The sequence below is a fragment of the Myotis myotis genome, unplaced genomic scaffold, assembly GCF_014108235.1.
Source record: "Myotis myotis isolate mMyoMyo1 unplaced genomic scaffold, mMyoMyo1.p scaffold_m19_p_2, whole genome shotgun sequence".
Taxonomy (NCBI): domain Eukaryota; kingdom Metazoa; phylum Chordata; class Mammalia; order Chiroptera; family Vespertilionidae; genus Myotis; species Myotis myotis.
The window spans coordinates 72193957-72220817 of NW_023416324.1; the positions used below are offsets into that span (position 1 = coordinate 72193957).

Here is a 26861-nt window from a genome sequence, read left to right on the forward strand (position 1 = left end):
GGGCCTCAGAGCTAAAGCCGGCTCTCAGCTCCAGTGACAGCCATAGAAGGTAAATAAATCCCAGAATAAAAAAAAAGAAAAAAAAGGAGAAGTTGGGAGCTTCAGTCGCCCGCCAGCCTGAAAACGGCCCTCAGCCCCTCACCCAGACTGGCCAGGCACCCCAGTGGGGACCCTAACCCTGAAGGGGGTGTGACCAGCTGCAAACAGCCATCACCCCCTCATCCAGGCTGGCCAGGCACCCCAGTGGGGACCCCCACCCTGAAGCAACAAGATGGCGGCTAATTTGCATACTGAAGGCGGGCGGCAGCAGGCAAGGCTGTCCACGGTCCGGGACTGGGTCTGTGACCCTGCTGGGCAGGGGGCAGTGCTTGAGGCTGCCCGCTGTCCCGGGACCCGGATCTGTGACCCTGCCGGGTGGGGGGCAGCGCTTGATGCTGTCCACGGGACCAGTACACGGACCTGTGACCCTGGCGGGCAGGGGGCAGTGCTTGAGGCTGTCCGCGGTCTGGGACCCGGATCCATGACCTAGCGGGCAGGGGCAGCGCTTGAGGCTGTCTGTGGTTTGGGACCCGGATCTGTGACCTGGCGGGTGGGGGGCAGTGCTTGAGGCTGTCCACGGGACCAAGACACGGATCTGTGACACTGGCTGGCGGGGGGCAGTGCTTGAGGCTGTCCGCGGTCCCGGGACCCGGATCTGTGACCCTGCCGGGCGGGGGGCAATGCTTGAGGCTGTCCGCGATCCCAGGACCTGGATCTGTGATCCTGCCGGGCGGGGGGCAGTGCTTGAGGCTGTCCGCGGTCTCGGACCCAGATCCGTGACCCTTCCCGGCGGGGCGGCAGCTCGCACAGGGGCGGATCGGCCGGGGTTGGGCAGGGCAGGACGCCTGGCTTCCACCCAGCCCCAGTCACTCTGGGCAGGTGAGCAGCACAGAGAGCCTCTGGACAGGGGAGGCAGGCCAGCGGAGGGCGGCCTGTACTCCCCACATGGCGATGGTGACAGCTGTGAGCACGACAAGCGGAGCTTGCAGGCTGAGCTGAAGTAGCGCCTGCAGGCCATCAGCGCCCAGGAGTGGCTGCGCAAGAGATCCGCCTCCTGGCCCAGAAGGTGCAGGATCGCAGGGACAGCCACCGTGGCGGGCCAGACTGACGTCCTCCGGGCCGCACCACGGGGGTTTGCGGATCTGCAAAGCCAGAGGCCTCCGGTGTGCACATCCCCCCGCCCCCCCCCGTGTGCGAACATCCTCCAGCACACTGTCACCTTCCCGCGCCTGCAATAGTTGCAAACCAAGGCGTGCACAAGTTCCCCCTGCCTCTCCACTGCACTTCCATCAACCCAGCATGCCTAACACCCCCACAGGATGTGCACACATCCCCTCTGATGTGCTCACGTCCTTTGGAGAGTGTCTGGGTGTTCTGGGTGCTGAGGGTGGGCGCCTGTGAGATGACAGTGAGAGGGTGGAGTGGTGATGCCCTGTTCCCATGGAGGCCAGTGCAGCTACGGGATCACCTCTGGGGGGTTAATGCAGGTGCTGAGGTGGGAGCAAATGCAGACAGACACACCTGGTGTGCGCGGGCGGCCCTCGCTGAGGTGCCTTCGGTCAGTGTTCAAGATCAAGAACCCAGAGGCGGAGAGGAGTTCCGTCCTCTCAGTGAAACAGTGGGATAGTCGGGGCGACTGTAGAGAAGGAATATACACTTTGGATGCCAGCACCCATGAGCGAAGGCTGCCCTGACTGAGCCTCGCTTGCTTGGGGCCTAGCACACTCCTGCCAGGCAGCGGGTGACAGGACGTGCTTTTCCAAATTAATGAGAGAAAACGTTGATTCTCCTGCTGCCCACGAAGGTGGAAAGTGAAGTGGGGAGACATGTGGGGAGTGAGCGAGGTTCCCTGTCTGGGGGTTCCAAATCTGCTGTTGGTTTCTTTCACCACTGACTAGAGATATACAGGGTGTCCCCCGAAAATGTATACACACTTTGAATACCTACTAATTCCAATGGTTTTAAGCATAAGAAAGAAACAACAATGGAGCTGTTATCTGTTAAAAGTGTGGGCACAAACAGGTAGTTGGACATTCCCTGAGGGGTCTCAAATTGGAGAGGGTGAAGGCCAGACTGAGGGGCCCTTCCCCCCCGCCCCCCCACCCCAGTGCACGAATTTCGTGCACCGAGCTACTAGTATGTGTCTATATATGTATATATATGTATATGTATGTATGTATGTATGTATGTATGTATATATATATGCCTAAGCAACCAAATGACCAGTCAACTGGTCACTATGACGTGCAATGACTACCAGGGGGCAGATGCTCAATGCAGGAGCTACCCCCTGGTGGTCAGTGCGCTCCCACAGCCAACCTCTTGCAGCCAGCCAACCTCCCATGGTCCTTCCCCCCAGCCAGCTGGCCCCGATCGGCCCTGATTGGCCCCAATTGGCCCCGATTGGCGGCCAGGCTGAGGGACCCCACCCGTGCACAAATTTGTCCGCTAGGCCTGTAGTAACCATATAATAATAGTTGGTTTGTGTGTGTGTGTGTGTGTGTGTGTGTAAATTGATTAGTAAATAATTTTGATTATTTAGTTGTTTAGTAATTGATTAGGTGATTAGTAAGTAATTTATATAGTGGTTTTTGTTCCTTTCCAAATATATATATTGTAGTTGATTAGTGAATAGTTTATATAGTGGTTTTTGTTCCTTTCCAAAAAGCTGGAAACAGCAGTTTTCTATTTCAGTTTTATTGTCTACCTTTCTTTTTGCTCTTTCTGGATCCAGACTTAATCATTCTTATAGCATGTTTTCATTATAAGAAGTGAATAGGCCTAATCCCTCTTGTCTCTATGCTGTAATATTTTTTTATGGTTATTACATTTTATCTGATTCTGCATTTTTTGAAGGTAGAAACTATGTTTTAGTTATACTTTTGCCCATACTTCTTGCAATGCATTGAATCAATCTTATTTAATTTAAAAAATCTTGAATACACACTGTATTTTACACATATTGTGCTGGGTGGTAGGAATGAAAAGATGAGTAAGACAGGAACTACTGAGGAGGGATTATGATCTGGGAAAAGAGGTATTTGTGCAATTATAATGCAGAGTGATAAGTCCAATAATAGAAGTTTGAATAAAATATTTACTCTTGGGAGAATTGGAGGTGATATTTGAGCTGCTTTGAGGAGGATGAGTAGACATCCCTGAATGTCAGGCTTGCCAGACAGAAGAACAACCTCATTGAATGGCATGTTCAGGAAACAATTATTTTAGTATGGCAGAACATAGCATATGTATGGGAATGAGGGAAGTGTCATGATGAGCTTGGGAAGGTCAGCTTGAAGACTCTGCCTTAGAATGGTCAGTGGGCGATGAGGTCGCTTACCAAGTTAGAAAGTGTAGAGCTGGAAGCAAGATGTATGAGAATGGAAAGGCAGATGGAGCTTGTTTGGGGGAGCTAGGCTTGAGGCTCTATAGAACAGCGAGGTGAAGATGAATAGTACTTACTTGGAAATAATTTCTTGGGTTTTTAGGAATGATGGGACTAGAGATATAAATTTGGGAGAATCAAGCTAAGAAAGAAACCTCAAATAATATTAACATTCAAAGAGAAGGTAAAAAGGAGATCTGAATTATTGTGGAATCTTGAGTAAATATCAAGAAGAGTTCCATTGGGAGAGTTAGATACCATAAAGAGTGATGATGACTGACTGCAATTAGGAGTTCTTAGGTGAGCCTATTTGGGAGAGCTAGGGATGAGCTGCAGAGGTGGGAGGAGGAATAGATGAATAGTAAAAGCTTAGAGGTCCAGTGTGTGTTTTTTTCAGAAAAGAAGGGAAAAAATTAGTCAAAAGATCAACTTCTCTCAAAGTCACAACTTAATTATAGAAATTGTATATGTTGTGTTCAGTAAATTTTAAATATTCTTGACCTTTGTGTCTTTCTCTTGCGATAATAATAGGGCCCAGCGAGCATGATGGCCTATTTGCTTGTTTCTGGGCTGTTCCTAACTCGACTTAGAAGACCCATTGGTAAGATGACAATAACTGAGCAAAAGTATGAAGGAGAGTATAGATATGTTAATTCCCGGCTCATCACAAACAGGTAAGGAGAAATGTATTAAATGTATTTAGCTGTACTAAAAATTTATTTTTATGGATATTGATATCATGTAAGTCAGTGGTTCTCAACCTTCCTAATGCCGTGACCCTTTAATACAGTTCCTCATTTTGTGGTGACCCCCAACCATAAAATTATTTTAGTTGCTGCTTCATAACTATAATTTTGCTACTGTTATGAATTGTAATGTAAATATCTGATATGCAGGATGTATTTTCATTGTTACAAATTGGACATAATTAAAGCATAGTGATTAATCACAAAAACAATATGTAATTATATATGTTTTCCGATGGTCTTAGGCGACCCCTGTGAAAGGGTCGTTCGGCCCCCAAAGGGGTCGCTACCCACAGGTTGAGAACCGCTGGTGTAAGTTGACTTCAAAAATCTAGTAACACTGTTATTGAAATTAGTTGTGTGTGTGTGTATTTACCTCTTTTTGAAAATACACATTTTGAAGGATATCAATTTTATAACCTTTTTTCTGGTTAACTATGTAGTATTTCTGATTCACCTCTTCATGTTATTGATTAATTTTGTTAATTTCACTTTAAACATAGTCAAAATACAATTCAAATTTACATATAATACTCAAAGAAAATTTTGTCTCAATTTATTTCAAAATGTTTTTAAGACTGTGTTTGTAATACTCAGTAATTCAGTCTTACTGCATGTGCCTCTACCTATTTTCCACAAAAATCCAAAATAGGAAGAAAAATATTGAGCTTTGGAGCCAGCCTGACTAGTTTCAAAATCTACCTCTTCTACTCATCCATTATATATTCAACAACTTTTGGCAGGTCTTGTATAGCTTCACCTTTTTTGTTTATAATAGGTAGATAACAGGCCTATTTTGAGGATTAAATGTGAAATATATATAGCTTACAGGAAATATTTTGTTGTTTTTTTTTCCCCAAAAAATACATTTTTATTGATTTCAGGGAGGAAGGGAGAGGGAGTGATAGAAACATTATTGATGAAAGAGAATCACTGATAGGCTGCCTCCTGCATGCCCCCACTGGGGATCGAACCCACACCCAGGCATGTGTCCTTGACCAGAACCATACCTGGGACTCTTCAGTCCGCAGGCTAACACTCTATCTACTGAGCCAAACCAGCCAGGGCTATAGGACAAGTTTTTTAAAATTTTATTTTTTAATATGCATGTATGCATATAAGTTCTTTGGTTAATCTCTTCCCACCTTCCCTTCCCCCTTCCCTCTGAGATTCCTCAGTCTGTTTACAGTACAGTTTTTGATATGTAGTGGTGCTCAGTAAATTTTCTCATATATTGACCTGTCAACTGTATGTTAGTTTTAGGGTACTAATATTTATTATTACCCTATAGGCATTTACAAAATTACTCTTTTAATAGTTCCCTCTTCCTTTATTTCCTTAGATTGCTAAAATGGTACTGGCTTTAAATAAGGTTTTATGCTCTAGGGAGGCAGAGAATAGACGGTTGCATAGAGAGGTGATTTGCCAAGTGACTGAAAGATGGTATCAGCTAGGATTCTTTCTATTGTAAGAAACAGAAAACCCTGACTCAGAGGGCTCCAACCTAAGTACACTACTTCACATAAGAACTCGTAGAGCAGTTCCTGACTCTTCTTTGATGTTCTCTTTGCTCTGCCTCCTTTTATGTTGCCCCTTTCTTCAGCCTGGTTCTTCTTGTGGTAACAAGATGTCAAAAGCAGTTCCAAATCTCATTAACCTTCTTCCCTTGCAAAAAAGTCCGGAAACAAAAATGGAGCCATTTCTTCTGCTGTATGATAGCAAGGAAACTTACCCAGAAACCGTACTGCAGACCTTCTTTCATATCTCATTGGCCAGAATTGTGATTTGCTCAGGCATGCCTCAAGCATTTACAGCAAAGTGATTGGATTAGAACATAGAAACTCAACCCCCGTAGATGGTGTTGAGGCCATTACTAAACCTTTTGGATACCCAGAAAAGGATAGGTAACTTTAAGAAAATTGGGTTTCTCTTAGGAAAAAGGATGAGGACGAGAATAGGTGTTGGAAAGGCAGCCATCAGTACTCTAAAATGTCTTGTCCTTTCAGGTTTTAGAGGGGGGGTCTAAGCTGACTCAGTTCAGGGGAAGTAGAATTCTTACCCCATCTTCTTCCATCAGCTTAAATGTGAAGAGGAGATCGAAGGAAGTAAGAAAACTAATTGTAGGTGCAGAATTCTGTTTCTGATGCTTTGGGGCTCTCATTGTATCAAGGGAACCATGAAACAGGTCAGACATGATGAATCTTTATGGCAAGTTAATTTTACTTGAAGGAGTTGAAATAGAAGCTACCTTATTTTTATGATGGAGGAAATCCAGGCATATTTTGGAGTAGAATATGTAATTCATATTCTAGAAATTCATATTAAAGAAACTTGAAATACTTATTAGGTGTTTATTGAAGGCTGTTTTAACTGTGCCTTCAGGACTCCTACGTAAATCTTCCCTTTCCTTTGCTGTAAGAGGTGCTTTGCTGGGAAAGTTTATATCATACTGAATAAAATGAAAGACTGAAATGAGGGTCAGATATGGTCATTAATCTCAACTACTTGACTTGCTAGCTGTATGACTTTAGCAAATTTACTTAATTACACTGAACCTTTCTTCATCTGTAAACACACCCTTTTATTTCTAGTCAAGACACTTGTGGCCCTTGTGGGCCCATTCAAACCAGCTCAAGAAAACGGAAGTTGTTGGGAGGATATGGTGGGGTTCCAAGAATAAGAACAATTATCCAGCTAGGCCCCCTGGGAGCTGTCACTGTGAGGTTGTGAAGTCTGAGTTGGCTTTTCTGTCTTTCAAAGGCTGTGTGTCATGGCATCCCTACCTAACTTTCTCTAGCCGTTGTTTTCCCCTCTCCTTCCTATCTTGGTCTGTACTCAATTTGTAGTTTATGTTGGCTGTCCCTGCCCTGCCTTCTGTATATCATGGTAGCTTCCTTCTCATTTCTTATTTCTTTATTCTGATTTGTGAGGGTCAGCACACTTTTTCCAGCCAGTTATATATGACACATACAACATATGGTTGCAGTCCAATCTAGGATCTAGTCGGGTATGTATTCCTATGCTCTGATCAGCTGAGCCAGGAGCTGGGTCTCAAGTGCAGACCACTGCTTGAGATGTACTTGGTAAGCTCTTAGTCACAAAATACCCATTTAAATAAAAATACTCAGTCATAAAATACTGTTTTGCAATTTTTCAGGCTTGGTTAACATCAAAATTAATCGCTAAATTATTTTTTTAATAGTGAAGAAATTGCCTTTTATGATGGGAATAAAAGAGAAAAGCAGACAATCCATGCGGTCTTCCAAAAACTGGTAAGAAAACATGCCTGAGGCTCATGTATTTATGGAAATATTTTTTTCTTTTGCTTATGTAAAATACAAATATATTGTTTTCATTAAACAATATGAGAATAAAAACTATCATATCAATATATTAAGTTGCCTAATTATAAAATGGTAGATTTATTAAAATAACTGTTAGCATATTTTTACAGAGGTTGCATAGGAGTCTTATTTAGTGATAAGTTTAGTGATTTCTACAGAAAATTTGTTTCAATAGCATTCATGAAAATACTATGAAGATTATTATTTAGAGCAGGGGCCAGCAAACTTTTTCTGTAAAGAACAACATAATACATATATAGTTTAGGTTTTTCAGGCCTTATGGTCTCTATTAAAGATATTCAACTCTGCCACGAAAATGTAGCCATCTATAATCTACAATAATAAAAGTGGAATATACTAATTAGACCGGTCAGCTTTCTGGATGAAGCCGGGGCTGGGAGGGAAGCCTGGTGTCTGCAGCCGGGGAAGGAAGGCCAACTCTTGCAGGAGTTTCGTGCATCGGGCCTCTAGTATTCTATATATAAATGAATGTGTGTGGCTGTGCTCTAATAAAGGCTGGATTTGGACTGTGGGCCATAGTTTGTTGACCTGTGATTTAGAATATAAACATTGTTTCTTATGGAAACTATATTTCAGTTTTTATTTACTTGCCACTTGGAAAATTTGAATTCAAGTAATTTTATTTATTTTTCATTCAAAAGATATTGAATGCCATCTAGTTGCCTGAGCCTGTTCTAGGTGCTAGTGTGTTAACAGTGGTGAATGTGATGGCAAAATCCTGCCTTTATGGAGCTTACATTTTAGTGGAAGCTGGTGAAATTTAATATATATTTGAAGTGATTTAAGAAGATTAAAATGGTTGCCATTTAAAATTATTTTACAAATTGGATTTTGCCTTATGTATATTTAACATAACTGAACTTTGATAGTGCTCACTAAATTGCATTTAAGGTAATTTTCCTGGAGTCGTTCACCAGCCCACTCTTCACATGGCTTGTTTATACTTATCCTTTATATTTCAGCCCAAAAGTTTACATCTTATTGATGCCTTGCCTTCTCTGATTAGTCTGCCTGAAATGGCCTCCACCAGTTACTTTCCATTTTAATGATCTGTGCCATTAAAAGCATATATTGCAATTTATAATTATCTGGTTAATTTGTTTATTAGTTTGTCTCTTTCATTAGAATGTAAACTCCATGAGCTCAGGAACTTTGTTCTATTCATTGTTGTATCTTCCGTATTTAGCACGCATGTAGCACACAGCATTCATTGAATAAATGTTCCAGCCATTCTTCTTTTGCAGAAGGTAGTAAGAGCAAACTACCCAGTACTTAGGAACGCCACATTTTAGTGGAGGAGTCAATAAACATGTAAACAAATGGGTATTTTTATGATTTCAGATGGTAATGAACTCTATGACCGAAGATATAATAAGATAAAGTGGTAGAGTATGATCGAGGCTATTTATTAGGTATTTTAGCTAGGAAGGCAAGATCTTTCTTGAGGAGGTGACATTTCATCAGAAACCCACTTGAAGTGGGTGGGCAGTGTTAGTCGCAAAATATCAGTATCTAGGAAGACTGTATTCCTGGCAGTGAGCACGGCAAGAAGAAAGCCTTAGGCAGGAGCATGTTTTCGAAAGCTGCATTTCTGGAACTCAATCCAAGGAGCAAAGTAGAAGCAGATGAGGTTTAAGATAGAGCCCAGTGACAGATCATGCAGGACCTTGGATAATCCGATAGGTGAAAAATGTGAAAACACTAAAGATGCAGAATAAAAAACGTTTTTAGAGTTGTAATTTTGAGATAATGCATGTTCTGACTAAAGCTACACACTCGGACTTTGTGGCCTTAATTACATGAGCACTTGGTTCAGAATGAGTAGTAATATCATTCATCATAGACCAGATGTCTCAAACTAAAGTAAAGCATAGAGTACCAATCTGGACTGCTAGTGTTCAACCTAAATGCTCTCATCCTTCTGTTCTTCTTGTTTTGATTATTAACAGCCAATAATCAAAACAAAGCAAAGCATATATGTATCTGATAGTATTGTGAATAAATACCATTGTACTATTACATGTAAAGGATCCCACATTAACATTCTTTATGTAATTTTCATTCTGTTTGTATAAAAATGGTTTCATGAAGTATTTGTTTGGCACCTGCTCTGAGATCATCATTGTGCTCAATGAAATGTGATATACAATATAATCAGAAATCATTTGCAGCCAGTAAATATTTGTTGAATAAATATATTTTACAGTTTCTTTTATCCTTATGGTAGATTTGTGTGTTTTTTAAACATAGAAAATCATTATTTTTTTGCTTTTGCTTTCTGCCAGGTGGAACACCTGCATAATTTCATTTTGTTTCGGTTTTCTATGGGCTTCATCGATAGCATAATTGCCAAATGTAAGTATGCTATAAAAGAGATAGTGGAATGAGATTTGTGGAGTAAGAGGAGTATTTTAAATCTTAATTGCTTTGTTTCAGATCTTGCCACTGTTGTTGGTTACCTAGTTGTCAGCCGCCCTTTCCTAGATTTGTCTCATCCTCGACATCTCAAGAGTACACATTCAGAACTTCTGGAGGTAAAGTAGTAGTAATAATAATAATGGTACATTGAAAATTTAAATATAAAAATAAAGAAAACCTAGTTTTTGCCCTAGCCGGTTTGGCACAGTGGATAGAGCATCAGCCCTTGGACGGAAGGGTCCCAGGTTTGATTCCGGTCAAGGGCATATACCTTGGTTGCAGGCTCGATCCCTGGTCCCTGTCGGGGCATGTGCAGGAGGCAGCCAATCGATGTGTTTCTCTTGGATCGATGTTTCTCTCTCCCTGTCTCTCCCCTGCTCTTCCACTCTCTCCAAAAATTAATAGAAAAAATATCCTTGGGTAAGGTTTAAAAAAAAAAAGAAGAAGAAAAAGAAAACCTAGTTTTTAATCTTAGAAACGTAAGTGAAAACTAATATTTATTTCTATTGAAGGATTACTACCAAAGTGGAAGGATGCTTTTGCGGATGTCTCAAGCTCTGGGTCGAATAGTTTTGGCTGGCCGCGAAATGACTAGATTGGCTGGGTAAGTAAGATTAGTATTGAGCAGTTGCAGAGAATTTTTAAAAATATGTTATCCTTAATGATTGTGCTCTGTTGAGGTTAAGATCAGTGATAACTGAAGCTGCTACTCCTGGAAGCTGGTTTTGATAAAGAATTAAGGAAGATTTTTCTCTGATAGTGAAGTCTTTATGTTTCCTTTAGATAGTTGTTCTGAGCCTTAAATTAGGTTAGGATTTCTTAAACTGCTTCATGGAAACTGGTATTCAGTAATCTAGGAAATGTTCAATCATGGCAGTCTAATTAATTCACAGAAAATTAAGTTAATGAATAGAATCTTCTCAGTTGAACTTTCTGTTTCCCATAATACTTTGTTTTTCTTAAATCTTTGATACTGGCAACCTAGCAAAAGATGAACAAAGATGACGTTGATATTAATGGGATAAAATGAAAAGTTATCTTGTGGTATCTGTAGGTACAGTTGTAAATATGGTCATATTGTCTAAGAATATTGTTGTTCGACCATAAAATGGAATTAAATATTTCAGTATTTCAAGCTCTTAATATAAAAGGTCGGTATAAAAAACACACAGTATAATGTAAAAAAGGACCATAAATTTTAGATCATCTGGAAAAATTGGATGGCCTAAGGTATTTGCCTAAGACTGGAGGTTCATTTGCATATTTCCTCTTTATTGCTCCCCCACCTCCTATGGCAGTTAAAGTCTTCAGGGCAAGATAGAAGAAGTTGTAAACTATGTGCGGAGCTTCTTTCACTTGCAAACGCTGACATTCTTCCTACTTAACTTTCTGGTGCAGTTCCTGGCATATGGATGCTTCTGTTTCTTTAGGAGATTCCTGCTTGTTATTCACAGGGAAATCCTGTTTTGTGTCTCTGATATAGAACGCTTTCTCTTTGACGATGATGTCATTCTTATATGCCTCAACCTTTTGTCATTAGTTTCGATTTCTCTATATTGCCACAGTGATTTCTATCTAATATTAAGAACATTTTATCTTTTCCCCTTTTTATTTTTAAAAAATACCTTTTAATTATTTTTTAATATATATCTTTTTTATTGATTTCAGAGAGGAAGGGAGAGGGAGATAGAAATATCAGTGATGAGAGAGAATCACTGTTTGGTTGCTTCCTGCATGCCCCCTACTGAGGATTGAGCCTGCAATCTGGGCATGTGCAGGAATTGAACTGGTGACCTCTTGATTCCTGGGTCGTCGCTCAACCACTGAGCGACACCAACTGGGCTCTTTTCCCCTCTTTAGAATAAGAGAGGAATCTTCCAAATCTTCTGTTTGCAGGGTGGTAGCAGCCATTTGGCATATCCTATATAATAAAAGCCTAATATGCTAAGTGTCCGGTCAGCCATTCAACCAATCAAAGCATGATATGCTAATGATATGCTAAGGCTGCTCAACCACTCGCTATGACATGCACTGACCACCAGGGGGCAGACAATTGACCAGTTGTTGTGATGTGCACTGACCACCAGGGGGCAGACGCTCTGACTGCTGGGGTCTGGCTGATCAGGATGGGCTGGACATGCCCTGGAGCCCTCCCGCGGTCCCTCCCCAGCTGGCCAACCTCCCACATCCCTCCCCAGCCCTGAACGTGCACCAGTGGGGTCCCGCGGCCTGGCCTGCACCCTCTTGCAATCCTGGCTGAGGGAACCCCCAACCCTCACCCCAAGTGCATGAATTTTGTGCACTGGGCCTCTAGTGTATAATAAACACCTTCATCAGATAGAAGGCCATCTTTATACCAGGCTTTATAGCACACTCTAGCGGGAACTCAGTGCCTAAGGAATGCCCAAGTACTAGTCCTACTAGTATCTACTAGAAACTTCCTTAAACTTCTAATGGCAAACAACTTTCTTGACTTACTAGTACCTATTAAAGAAGTATCTGTTGAGGTAGGAATCCTATGAAACCTCTCCCTTTGTCCCCACGTTTCTGCTTTTGTGCTGAAATGTAATAGTAAAACATGCATACTATCACTAATACTTTATGTTAATGAGACTTCTTTTAGGTTATTTTATTTACACTAGATAATAATTTTAAACTTCAGTTAAGTTTGTATAAAATAAAAGATGTGGGTGGCTCAGTTGGTTGGAACATTGTCCCATACACCAAAAGGCTGCAGGTTTGATTCCCAGACAGGGTACGTGCCTATGTTGCTGGTTTGATCCCAGGTCTGTGTGTGCATGGGAGGCAACCAATCACTGTTTCCCTCCCTCCCTCCCTCCCTCCCTCCCTCCCTCCCTCCCTCCCTCCCTCCCTCCCTTTCTCTTTTTCTAAAAAAATAAAAAAGTAAAAACAAATCCTCGGGTGAGAATTAAAAAAAAAAAGTAAAACAAGATATGAACTTACACAATGTTATATGTCAATTTTATCTCAAAAAATAAATAATATATGATAGCCTCTGGAGATTTGATCATAGCTTGTTTTTAATTTCAGTTTTACTGCTCGGATTTCAGAATTAATGCAAGTATTAAAGGATTTAAAAAATGGAAAATACGAACGCACAATGATCTCTCAACAAGAAAGGGGTAAATATGAATGTTCTACGTCTTATAATTTACGTTTTTGCTTTAATACACAGTGTGGTTATGATACTTTAATACTTATTTTCTATTTAAGGTATTGAAGGAGCACAAAGCATTCCCTTGATACCTGGAGCTGGAGAAATCATCAATACTGATAACATTATAAAGTACGTACAGAAAAAGTTTTTTTAGGACCATAAATATTTGTTAAACTACATAGTACCCTTTTCTTTCAGCTACACTTGCTTAGTGTTTAATGAAAAATTATCCTTTTTTATTAATTTCTTCTGTAGATTTGATCATGTTCCTTTAGCAACGCCAAATGGAGATATCTTGATCCGAGATCTTAATTTTGAAGTAAGTTTTAAAATGATTGTATAAAAACTTAACTTATCTTTAAAATGTGAAATGCATAAGGGTTGAATATTTAAAATAATTTTAAGGCTTGACTTAATCTCTGAATCCACAAAATTGCTTTAAAAAATAAGTGCTTGAAATACTTAGAAATCTATTTTTCTTAATTGATAAGACTTTAGAGTTTCAGATATTATTATAAAAAGTCTTTTGCAAATAAAGTCCTTGGTTAGTGCAACTGAGGAACTGAATTTTAAATTGTATTTAATTTTAATAAATTTGATCTTTAGACAGCATAGCTCTAGAATTCCTCTCTATATGCCAATATATGTGGCCTTTTATCATTTGTGTTATGTGTAGGGGTTCTTTTCAACTGCTTTCTGATAGTTTACAAAATAAGGTATGTAATTATTAGATTTGTTTTTATTTTTTACTTTTGAAGATATTTTTATTGATTTCAGTGAGGAAAGGAGAGGGAGAGAGAGATAAAAATATTAATAATGAGAAAGAATCATTGATTGGCTGCCTCTTTCACACCCCACACTGGGGATTGAGCCCACAAGCCAGGCATGTGCCCTGACTGGGAATCAACCGTGACCTCCTGGTTCATAGGTCGATGCTCAACCACTGGATTTGTTTTTAAATTGTTATAATCTTACATGTCTTCAATTTTCTTATACTTAGTAATGTATCTTTATTAATTACATCTCCAGTTTCTTTTTTAAATGAAAAATGTTAGTTATGCTAAGTAGTTTGAATTTATTTAAATAACAATGAGTATTGTATACTATATTTTTTAAAGCCAGGAAACACAAGAGGAAGTAGAGAAAATGTAAATGTAGTTGGTAAATATTGAATGCCTACAAGTATTACAGAAGTGTTTTCTCATTTAGCTGTAGGTACTTCAGTCAGTTTGGTGTGTATCTATCAGGCTTGATTTCAGGTATAAAACAGATCAGAACCCCATCTTTGTTAGAGTTCAGTAGCCCCATTATTGCCACAACCCAAGGATCAAAAGGGTCATCAGATTTCTTCATTAAAGAATCGTCTTGGCCCTTTCTTCCACTTTCCCTCACTCTGTCTTTATGCAGAAATAATTAATCCAACAATACAGATGCACACATGGCTTAAGCATGTGGGGTGGGATTTGGGACTCTATGTATACACAGATACATAGAGTAGGTAAGCGTATGATTATGGTCTGTAATATTACTCACTTTTATCATAAGGTACTACACGAAAGCTCTCATTTGCCTTTTAGTCCAAAAGCCCTTCCCATTAAGGCCCTTATGTTTGGATTTAATATACTTCCAGACAGTTCTTATAACTTCATTTTTATAGTCTCAGAAAGGCCGTTGCTTTCTTGCTCTTATATTGGTTTCATTTGGAAAATCCTATTTGAGTACCCAGTTATGCCCCTACTTGTTCAAGTTTTTTCCTTTGTGACTATATTTTATACCCCCTGTTATCTATCCTGTGATTCTTTTGTTTTCTCCTCCACTGTTTCTTTGACTTCTGTCTTTTTGAGCTATTGTAATGGATTCCTCTTTCCTCTTCTGTCTCTGACTTAAGGAATTTTAAGTTAGACTTTGCTTTTCTCATTTATTTTTGTCTTTCCATTTTATTCTTTTTGTTTGTCTATTTGTTGTTTTTTTTTTATTGTTGACTCTATTGCAGATGTCTCTCATTCCCCCCCTCCCTTCCACCCTGCCTCCCACCAGGCCTTTACCATTTTATTGTCCATGTCCATGGGTTATGCATATTTACATATATATTCTTTGGTTGATCTCTTCCCATCCTCCCTTTCCTTCTCCCCTCTGAGATCTGTCAGTCTGTTCTATGTATCCTTTTCATTGTTGTTCTTAACATAGCCTTCCTTTATTCAACAAACACCCTTCAGTTCTTTTTTACCTCCAGTTACTTTCTACCCATCTATTTTACTTGAAATAAAGATTCCTTTTCTCCTGGTTATAGGTATAATAAAATGGACTTGGCCCCTATTCTACTTTATCCTGGCTTACTGGCATGTGCCATTTATATAACTTCCTTTCAACATTTCTCTTTACAAACATTACCGTTCCTCACAAACCTTACAACTTTCAGAACCCACTTTTTTTTCCCTTCAAAATGACACGAAAACCATAATTTCTTTCCAATTAGAATTCTTAACCCTTAGAAACCTTAATTTTTAGGTGACATGTAAGTAATTAACATTCCTTAGATTAGCAGTATATTCATATTTTTAAGAGATATTTTAAGTAAAATACAAGACTTATTCATAAAAAAATAAAACAGACTTGACCACCAAAAGTAAATGTTTTATACTTTATAATTAGTTTGTCTAAGCTTATGTTATTTGACATAAGAGATTGTATAGCTTATTCCTATAAAAACTCCTCAGCATAGGCATATTTACCTATCTAGATATAGATTGAAGAGACCCTAAGATAGCTTGTAAATTATAATATGGACGTTAAAATAGTACTTTGTAACTTACTCAAATTTTTACTTTTTAGTAAGGCACATTTATAATGTATAAGAAGCCTATAAATCCTCATAAGCAGAATACTTTTACATAATTTCTCTTTTACTAAAATCATTTATGGGTAGATTTTTTTCATGATTTATTATGGTAAATTAATAGAAAGGATTTATAAAGAAGTTTTATTTTTCAGGGAATATATATTAAAATATTCAAAGCATTTGTTGCTCCATTAAGTCAATCCAGTAGCCTCAATAGTAAGTATTATTACAAATTCAATTTTCAGTAAAAGTGATTGTTGGCCTTTAGTCTTTTTCTGTTGTTGTTGATAATCCTCACTAGAGGATTCTCCTTCCCCCCATTGATTTTTAGAGAGAGTGGAAGAGAGAGAGGGAGAGAAACATTGATGTGAGAGGGACACATTGTTTGGTTGCCTCCTGCATTCACCCTGATGGGGACTGGGGATAGAACCAGCAACCCAGGTATGTGCCCTTGCCCTGGAATTGAGCCCAAGACCCTTAGATGGGTGGGCTGACCCTCTATCTAGCCACACCAGCCAGGGCAGCTTTTAGTCTTAATTCAACCTAGGGAAAAAATATACATTTTTATAAATCTTTAATATGGAAAAATTACCACTGGCTTACCATGATTGATTTTATAATGGGAAGTTTTATCCCAACATTACCAAAAGCCATGGAATAAAGAAAAGTTAATGCTGAATCTAAGACAGTTGAGCATAGGAGTAACTGAAGAATGTCCATAAGTCTAGCTATTATTTACATAATTACAAACTTGGTCTTATAGCTTCCTGCCATATTGAAACAAATAGTATGGAGAAGTATTAGATACCAGTGAAGACTATAATGAGCAGTGAGGAGCAGAAAAAAGATATGACATTACTCAAAGCATAGTAGTAGGGAACCACGTAAGTAACAGCTCTCTGAACTGCAGGAGCTCATGAGGGCATCATTGTTCTAGTAGAGTAAAATTACTATATATAATAACCTTGTACTGTTAGGAATAGTCAGTATTTTCCATTTTATAGGAAAAGGAAGTAGATAAGTGCACATAAAGAAGTTCATCAAAATGATACTTAAAAATAATTTCTCAGTTCATTCCTCTGGAAAAGTCTTTCAGAATAGTGTATTCTTTAACATTGATTGCATAAGATGTGGTCAGCTATGTGGTATACCAGTAGTTCTCAGCCTTTTTTAAGGAGCACATTCTTTCTTTGTTTTTATTGTGGTAAAATATACATAACATAAAACTTAACTGTTTTTACCATTTTTTAGGGTACAGTTCAGTGGCGCTCACTACATTTAGTGTTATGCAATCATCACCACTATCTGCAGAACTTTTTCATCATAACAGACAGAAACTGTGTACCCGTTAAACATTAGCTCCTCATTTTCCTCCTCTCCCCATTTCCTGGTAACCTTTGTTCTACTTTCTGCATCAATGAATCAAACTACTCTAGGTACTTCATATAAGCAGAATAATACAATATTGATCCTTTTGTGACTGGTTTATTTCACTTCATATTGTCTTTAGAGTTCATCCAAGTTGTAGCATGTTTCAGAATTTAACTCCTTTTTAGGGCTAAATAATATTTTAGTGTATATTATATATATACTAGAGGCCTGGTGCACGAAATTCGTGCAAGGGCCTAGGCCCTGGCCCCCGCCCGCTGCCACCACCGTGTCCAGGGGCCTCTGCCGCCTCTGCCGCAGCCCCCACCTGCTGCGGCTTTGTCCAGAAAGAAGAATGTCAGAAAGGACGTCCAGTCTAATTAGCATATTACCCTTTTATTATTATAGATATGTGCCGCATTTTGTCCATTCATTCTCTTGGGTCACTTTTTTTTTTTTTGCTATCTATATAATAAAAGCCTAAGTGACCATTATGGTGGAATGACCAGAACGACTGGTCACTACGATGTGTACCGACTGGGGGGGCGCGGGTGGGGTGAAGATGCTCAACTCAGGAGCTGCCCCCTGGTAGTCAGTGTGCTCCCACAGGGGGAACCCCGTTCAGCCAGAAGCCGGGCTCATGGCTGCCAAGCGCAGCAGTGGTGGCAGGAGCCTCTCCCGCCTCCACGACAGTGCTAAGGAGCAGCGAGCCGAGCGGTAAGGGGAAGCAAGCAGGCGGGTGGTGAGGAGTGAAGGGTCCAGGACTGCAAGAGGGATGGGGATGTCCACCGGCTAGCATAGGGAGCGGGCCTAAATCAGAATCAGAAGGCAGGCATCCCCTGAGGGCTCCTGGACTGCAAGAGGGATGGGGATGTCCACCTGCTAGCATAGGGAGCGGGCCTAAATCAGAATCAGAAGGCAGGCATCCCCTGAGGGCTCCAGGACTGCAAGAGGGATGGGGATGTCCACCGGCTAGCATAGGGAGCGGGCCTAAATCAGAATCAGAAGGCAGGCATCCCCTGAGGGCTCCAGGACTGCAAGAGGGATGGGGATGTCCACCTGCTAGCATAGGGAGCGGGCCTAAATCAGAATCAGAAGGCAGACATCCCCTGAGGGCTCCTGGACTGCAAGAGGGATGGGGATGTCCACCTGCTAGCATAGGGAGCGGGCCTAAATCAGAATCAGAAGGCAGACATCCCCTGAGGGCTCCTGGACTGCAAGAGGGATGGGGATGTCCACCGGCTAGCATAGGGAGCGGGCCTAAATCAGAATCAGAAGGCAGGCATCCCCTGAGGGCTCCTGGACTGCAAGAGGGATGGGGATGTCCACCTGCTAGCATAGGGAGCGGGCCTAAATCAGAATCAGAAGGCAGGCATCCCCTGAGGGCTCCTGGACTGCAAGAAGGCACAGGCCAGGCTTAGGGGACTCCCCCCCCCAACCCCCCGACACTCCCCCAGTGCATGAATTTCATGCACTGGGCCTCTAGTTATAAATAATACGAACGGTTCTCCATTTCATCAGATCAAAAAGCCTTAAAAATCCTTTCAGTGGCTTACAATGCCCTGTAGGATTTGCCTGCCACTATCCTGCCCCCACTGCTTATCTCTTTGAGCTCATTTCCTACTCCTCTTCTGTTCTGCTCATTTTTCTTCAGCCAAATCAGCCTCCTCCTTCTGTTTTAATAGAACAGATACATTCTTGCTTCAGTGCCTTTGAATCAGCCTTTTTTGGTAGGGTTAGTACTAGAACAGTGATGGCGAACCTATGACACCATTTTGGTTGATTTTTCTTTGTTACATGGCATTTAAATATATAAAATAAATATCAAAAGTATAAGTCTTTGTTTTACTGTGGTTGCAAATATCAAAAAAATTTCTCTATGTACACGGCACCAGAGTTAAGTTAGGGTTTTTCAAAATGCTGACACGCCGAACTCAAAAGGTTCGCCATCAACTGTACTAGAACAGTATTCCTCCAGATAAATTCCAAATTCATTCCTTCTTTCAGTATTTGCCCAGTTGCCTGGCCTGACCCCTTTAAAAATGCAACGTCCCTCACCACTCCCAAATTTCCTTATGATCTATTTTTTCTCTGTAGCACTTATTTTCTAACATTATTTAATTAGCTTATTTATTATGCACAGTTACTGTATGTCTCTCCCACTAGAATGTAGGCTGGTGGGGGAGGGTTTGAGCTTTTTGTTTGATTGTTTTGGGGGGATGGTTTGGTCTCTCTCTTTTTTCAAATGTAGCTCCATTGCCTAGAACAGAGCCTGACACTGAGAATTTAGTAAATATTTATTGAATTAAATAATAGGAACCTGAAGCTCAACAGTAAATTGTCTAAGGTAGGTGCCACAGCCACAGCTTGGATAACGCCTTTTTCTTCACCTTCGTTGTCTCCCTTCCTCATGTGTACATGGCTGTGTTATGTTATATGCTAGTTTATAACCCAGGTTTTCAGAATCTTCACAGGATTGATTAACACAAGACTGCAAGCTTAGAACTTAGGCAGTTTTTTACATATTCTTATTTAACTTTATGTTATTGCAGACCAGTTTGGTGGTACTTGCATAGTTATAATGCATATATACTTTGATCCAACACTTACTTCTAAGAATCTGATATATAGAAACATATTTCACTAGTGCATAAATTTGCTCACTGACTTGGAGGTTCATTACACTATTACCTAAAAGAGCAAAATAAAATGCAGACAACCTAAATACTTAAATAAATTATGTCACATCCTTAATATAGGATACACTGGGAGTATTAGAAAAAAGAATGGGAAGAATCTGAATATACTGACCTGGAAGAATATTTATTATATATTGTGAAATAATAACAAATGTAGGACATATATAGTACAATTCCATTATTTTTTTAGAAAGATTGGATAGCATAGGAAATATAGTCAATGATATTATAATAATTATGTGCCAGGTGGGTACTGGAAATACTGGGGAATCACACTGTAAAGTATATGATTATCTAACCACTATTCTATACACCTGAAATTAATACAAAAAATATTGAATGTAAACTGTAATTGAAAAATAAAAATTAGAAAAAAACCATACATATTGATTGTTTTCAAGAATTCTCAAATTTTTAAGCTTTAGCTTTTTGTATTTGGTTGAGATTAAGTTGATAATATCAATAATGATTTTTAAATTAAAAAGTGAGTAAAATTTTAAAGTAAACAAAAATAAAGGGTCCCTTCAACTATACCCTCCACTGCTTATATCTGATATCACATTTATAGACAAAACGGAAAGTTTATCATTAGCAAAGAACGTTTGGACTCTGAGGAAATATTCATTGTTTACAGATTCACTCTAGTTCATTTACCTCATTAAATTAAATCTGTTAAAATTATTCATTAATTCATAATTTTCTTTCAGGTTCGATCTGGGGCCAATGTTCTAATTTGTGGTCCAAATGGCTGTGGGAAGAGTTCACTTTTCCGTGTTCTTGGTGAAGTAAGTACAAATTGGCCTCAAAATTTTGCAGTTTTATTTTGCCATATGATCTACCACATTGTGAAATTTACTATTGCTCATCCCACTTCTTTCCTGTTATAGTTATGGCCTCTTTTTGGAGGACGTCTAACTAAACCTGAGAGAGGAAAGTTATTTTATGTTCCTCAGGTAAGACCTTGAGTTATTTTGTAATTTTTAATTTAAAGATATTTTTACTTATTGCTTAAAAATTCACTTCTAATGAATTTTGGTCTGTTATCAGAGACCTTATATGACCCTTGGAACCCTTCGAGACCAAGTGATATATCCAGATGGAAGAGAAGATCAAAAAAGGAAGGGGATATCTGACCTAGTATGTAACGGTTTATATCTCAGACCTGCAGAAAATACTATGTTTAAGGTTCTTTTTCTTAACCAGTTACGTACTTTAATTTTTTTTTTATTTTATTTTTTAAAATTTTTTTATTGATTAAGTTATTACATATGTGTCCTTATCCCCACGTTACCCCTATCCCCCCTGCTCATGCCCTCACCCCCCCCTGTTGTCCGTGTCCATTGGTGAGGCCTAAATGCTTGCATATAATAAGTCCTTTGTTTGATCTCTCCCCCTTACCCCCACCCTCCCCTACCTTTCCTCTGAGGCCTGACGGTCCGATTGATGCCTCTCCATCTCTGGATCTGTCCTTGTTCATCAGTTTATGTTGTTCATTATATTCCACAAATGAGTGAGATCATGTGGTATTTATCTTTCTCTGACTGGCTTATTTCACTTAGCATAATGCTCTCCAGTTCCATCCATGCTGTTGCAAATGGTAAGAACTCCTTCTTTTTTACTGCAGCGTAGTATTCCATTGTATAGATGTACCACATTTTTTAATCCACTCATCTACTGATGGGCACTTAGGCTGTTTCCAAATCTTAGCTATGGTGATTTGTGCTGCTATGAACATAGGGGTGCATATATCCTTTCTAATTGGTGTTTTCTAGTTTCTTGTGGGTATATTCCTAGAAGTGGGATCACTGGGTCAAATGGGAGTTCCATTTTTAGTTTTTTGAGGAAACTCCATACTGTTCTCCACAGTGGCTGCACCAGTCTGCATTTCCACCAGCAGTGCACGAGGGTTCCTTTTTCTCCACATCCCCGACAGCACTTGTCATTTATTGATTTGTTGATGATAGCCATTCTGACAGGTGTGAGATGGTACCGCATTGTCGTTTCGATTTGCATCTCTCAGATGATTAGTGACTTTGAACATGTTTTCATATGTCTCTTGGCCTTTCTTCTGTCTTCTTTCGAAAAGTATCTATTTAGGTCCATTGCCCATTTTTTGATTGGGTTGTTTATCTTCCTTTTGTTAAGTTGTATGAGTTCCCTGTAAATGTTAGAGGTTAAACCTTTATCGGTGATAACATTTGCAAATATGTTCTCCCACTCAGTGGGCTTTCTTGTTGTTTTGTTGATTGTTTCCTTTGCTGTGCAAAAGATTTTTATTTTGATGTAGTCCCATTTGTTTATTTTCTCTTTAGTTTCCAATGCCCTAGGAGCAGTATCAGTGAAGAAATTGCTTCAGCATATGTTTGAGATTTTGCTGTCTGTGGATTCCTCTAGTATTTTTATGGTTTCCCGTCTTATGTTTAAGTCCTTTATCCATTTTGAGTTTATTTTTGTGTATGGAGTAAGTTGGTGGTCTAGTTTCATTTTTTTGCATGTATCTGTCCAATTTTCCTAACACCATTTATTGAAGAGGCTGTTCATGCCTCCTTTGTTGAATATTAATTGAGCATAGTGGTTTGGGTCAATTTCTGGGTTCTCTGATCTATTCCATTGATTTATATGTCTGTTCTTGTGCCATTACCAGGCAGTTTTGAGAACAGTGGCTTTGTAATACAGCTTGATATCTTGTATTGAGATCCCACCTACTTTGTTCTTTCCCAGGATCACTGCAGCTATTCAGGGTCTTTTTTTATTCCAGATGAATTTTTGGAAAGTTAGTTCTAGGTCTGTGAAATATGCCGTTGGTATTTTAATGGGGAGTGCATTGAATCTATAGATTGCTTTGGGTAGTATGGACATCTTGATGATGTTGATTCTACCAATCCATGAACACGATATGTTCTTCCACCTGTTTATGTCTTCCTCTGTCTCCTTTTTCATTGTCCTGTAGTTTTCCATGTATAGGTCTTTTACCTCCTTAGTCAAGTTTATTCCTAAGTATCTTAATTGTTTTGGTGCGATGGTAAATGGGATTGCTTTTTTAGTCTCTCTTTCTGTACATTCATTATTAGTGTATAGAAGTGCCATAGATTTCTTGGCGTTAATTTTGTATCCTGCTACATTGCCAAATTCATTTATTAAGTCTAATAATTTTTTGATGGAGTCTTTAGGGTTTTCTATGTACAGTATCATGTCATCTGTGAATAAAGACAGTTTTACTTCTTCTTTTCCAATTTGGATGACTTTTATTTCTTCTTCTTGTCTGATCACAATGGCTAGTACTTCCAATACTATGTCGAACAGAAGTGGTGAGAGTGGGCATCCCTGTCTTGTTCCTGTTCTTAGGGGAAATAGTTTTAGTTTTTGCCCATTGAGTATGATGTTGGCTGTGGGTTTGTCATATATGGCTTTTATTATGTTGAGGTATGATCCTTTTATTCCCACCTTGCTGAATTTTTATCAAGAAAGGGTGTTGGAATTTGTCAAATGCTTTTTCTGTGTCAAATGACTATGTGATTTTTATCTCTCAATTTGTTTATGTGATGTATCACGTTTATTGATTTTCGGATATTGTACCATCCTTGCATCCCCGGTATTAATCCTACTTGGTCATGGTGTATGATCTTTCTGATGTACTGCTGGATCCGATTTGCTAGGATTTTGTTGAGCATTTTGGCATCTATGTTCATGAGGGACATTGGCTTGTAATTCTCTTTCATTGTGTTGTCTTTATCTGGTTTTAGTATTAGGGTGATGCTGGCTTCATAGAATGTGCTTGGAAGTGTTCCTTCCTCTTGGATTTTTTGGAATAGCCTGACGAGGATAGGTTTTAGTTCTTCCTTGAATGTTTGGTTAAACTCCCCTGTGAAGCCGTCTGGCCCTGGGCTTTTGTTTGCTGGAAGCTTTTTGATGACTGCTTCAATTTCTTCCATAGTTATCAGCCTATTGGGATTTTTAGAATCTTCCTGATTGAGTTTTGGAAGGTTGTATTTTTCTAGAAATATGTCCATTTCCTCCAGGTTGTCTAGTTTGTTAGAATAGAGTTGTCCATAGTATTTTTTAACAATCCTTTGCATTTTTGTGGGGTCTGTTGTTATTTTGCCTTTTTCATTTTTGATTTTGTTTATTTGGGTCCTCTCTCTTTGCTTCTTGGTGAGCCTGGCTAGAGGTTCATTAATGTTGTTTATCCTTTCAAAGAACCAGCTTGTGGTTTCATTGATCTTTTATATTGTTTTTTTCATCTCTATGTCATTCATTTCTTCTCTGATCTTTATTGTCTCCTTCCTCCTGGATACTGTGGGCTTTTCTTGTTGCTCTCTTTCTAATTCTTTGAGTTGTAGAGTGAGATGATTTATTACCATTTTTCTTGTTTTTTTAAGGTAGGCCTGTAGAGCTATAAACTTCCCTCTCAGGACTGCTTTCACTGTGTCCCATAGATTTTGGATTGTTGTGTTTTCATTGTCATTCATTTCCAGGATGTTCAGTTACGTACTTTTAATGCCAGGCAGTTTAATTCTAACCTATAGAGCTTTTAAAGCTTTGACAGTAATTATACTTTTCAAGTTGAGGTAAGATGTTAACCACTTTGTGTAAATATGACTCGAGTGTTTAACCTTGTTTACAATATTATTTATTTTCTCATTGCTCTTGTCCTTTAATTATGTACAGTTGTGTCCTCCTTAAGCTGCTAGATATATTTTGTCAAAATTAGTGTAGATAGGAAGTAAAGACTTCAGGGTTACCCTTGTGCCACATTTTTGTGTGAAATGTACCTCTTTAAATGATATTGGCAATAGAATTATAGTGATTTTAGTTTAAAAAATACAGCAAGATAGAGAATGTTGGTATATTATTACATTTGATTTCATCTTTAATCATTTTTCTGAAAGGTACTGAAGGAATACTTAGATAATGTCCAGTTGGGTCATATTCTTGAACGCGAAGGAGGCTGGGACAGTGTTCAGGATTGGATGGATGTGCTCAGTGGTGGAGAGAAGCAAAGAATGGCAGTAAGTATACTCTGAAGACATTGCACAAAAATGCACCTGTTTGATTAATCAAGGCACATATTTTTACTTGCATATTTTTTTTAACACAGATAAAAATTTATTTAATCTTAGAATAAGAAATACCCTTCCAATCATGATCCAAAAGTAAAAAACAAGAAAGTTTTAATATATTGGCTACTTAAAACAAAAGAAAAATATCTAAACTACATACTTGAAGTTATGAAAAACTGTAAAAAAAAGAATTCACAACATATATTTTTGAATTATGAATAACTTTTAGAAATCAATGAAAAGATTTAAAAAAACATTAGAAAATATAGTTAAAGCATGGTTAAGCAAGTTAAATCAAAAAGGAGAAATACAAATGGCCAATAAACATGAAAAATATTTTACCTCACTAGTAATAAGTGAAATGCCAATTAAAATAAAAATACCTTTTAACCTATAAAACTGGAAAAATTTGAAAAGAATGATAATAACTAGTGTTGATGAGGGTGTGAGATAATAGATACTTTCATACACTTTAAAGAGAATATAAATTAGTTCAAACTTTCTGGAGGGCAATTTGGCAAATTGATACAGCATTTTAAAATGTGTATACTGACATTTAATTGTTCACTTCTAAGAACTTATCCTAAGGAATTAACAGGATAAATGCACAGAAATGCCTGTACAAGAAGTTTCTTTAGTGTATCATTTAACAAAACAAAAGATTGGGAAACCTAGCCTGGCCAGTGTGGTTCAGTGGTTGAGCGTCGACCTATGAACCAAGAGGTCATGGTTCAGTTCCCGGTCAGGGCACATGCCTGGGTTGCAGGCTTGATCCCCAGTGTGGGGTGTGGAGGAGGCAGCCGATAAATGATTCTCTCTCATCATTAATGTTTCCGTCTCTCTCTCCCTCTGCTTTCCTCTCTGAAATCAATAAAAAAGAAACAAATTATTTTAAAAAAAAAGATTGGCAAACCTAAATATTTGCCAGTAGGGAAACAGGAAGTTAATGTAATAATGCAAGAAGATGGACAGAGATGTCCTCACATATTAAGTAAAACAAAAGATTATGTAATGGAATGTATAGCATGGTTATCTATATGTACATTTTTTTCTATATGTTTATATTAAAATATAAAATCAGAACACCAAATGTTAATCACTATCATTTCTGGATGTTTCAAATAATAGGGAATCTTTACTTTCTTGTTTATGGCTATATGTATTTTCTGATTATTAAAAAATAATGAGCATTTATTATTTTTTATTATACTTTCATATTTTTAATGGCAATTTTTATAGTGTATATTAGTTTAAATAATAATAAAGGTGCTTGAAAGTAACTTGCATGTAAATTTGAAATTTTGAAAAATTTTGAGTTTTCCTGTGAAAGGAAAAACTGCAGATTCAAATATATATCATTAATCCATTTTTTTGTAAAAGTTGAGGAAACTTTGTACCATGTTGGTCTTGGGACATACAGTAATTATGGTTGGGTTATGAGATCTTGTTCATATGAGATCTTTTCCCTACAGACATCTCTTTGTCTTACTCAGGCTATTGTCTGAAGTAGCTGAAGATATTAGAGGTGATCAACCCTAATTTTGTTACCATTTCATTCTTTATTCTGTTCTTGCCCCTTCCCTCTGCCATTGTATATATCCTTGTGTCAGGGCTCAGTATCTGCTACTTAAAGTTATTTAGATTTTTAAAGTTTTCCTACTATAAAAAAGCATTTGAGAGGAACTATATTTTAATTTATGATTGACTAAACTTATCCCTAATCAAATGTCACTATAGAACAGTACATATTAAGAGTGATACTTA

At 38.7% G+C, this 26861-nt stretch overlaps 1 protein-coding gene across 5 annotated transcripts in view; it reads left to right on the plus strand.

Moving 5' to 3' along the window:
• Positions 1–26861, plus strand: part of ABCD3 (ATP binding cassette subfamily D member 3) — a 96862-nt gene that overhangs the window by 57540 nt on the left and 12461 nt on the right. For 4 of the 5 annotated variants that reach the window (XM_036347343.1, XM_036347341.1, XM_036347342.1 and 1 more), the window contains 12 exons: positions 3956–4098; positions 7373–7442; positions 9821–9890; positions 9972–10069; positions 10466–10557; positions 13005–13096; positions 13188–13260; positions 13387–13450; positions 20745–20822; positions 20925–20990; positions 21085–21174; positions 24927–25046. In XM_036347343.1, the coding sequence (XP_036203236.1) occupies positions 3956–4098; positions 7373–7442; positions 9821–9890; positions 9972–10069; positions 10466–10557; positions 13005–13096; positions 13188–13260; positions 13387–13450; positions 20745–20822; positions 20925–20990; positions 21085–21174; positions 24927–25046 (1056 nt within the window). Of the gene's footprint in view, positions 1–3955; positions 4099–7372; positions 7443–9820; positions 9891–9971; positions 10070–10465; positions 10558–13004; positions 13097–13187; positions 13261–13386; positions 13451–14340; positions 14491–20744; positions 20823–20924; positions 20991–21084; positions 21175–24926; positions 25047–26861 lie in introns of those variants that run through there. The other variant, XM_036347345.1, reaches the window with a different exon arrangement.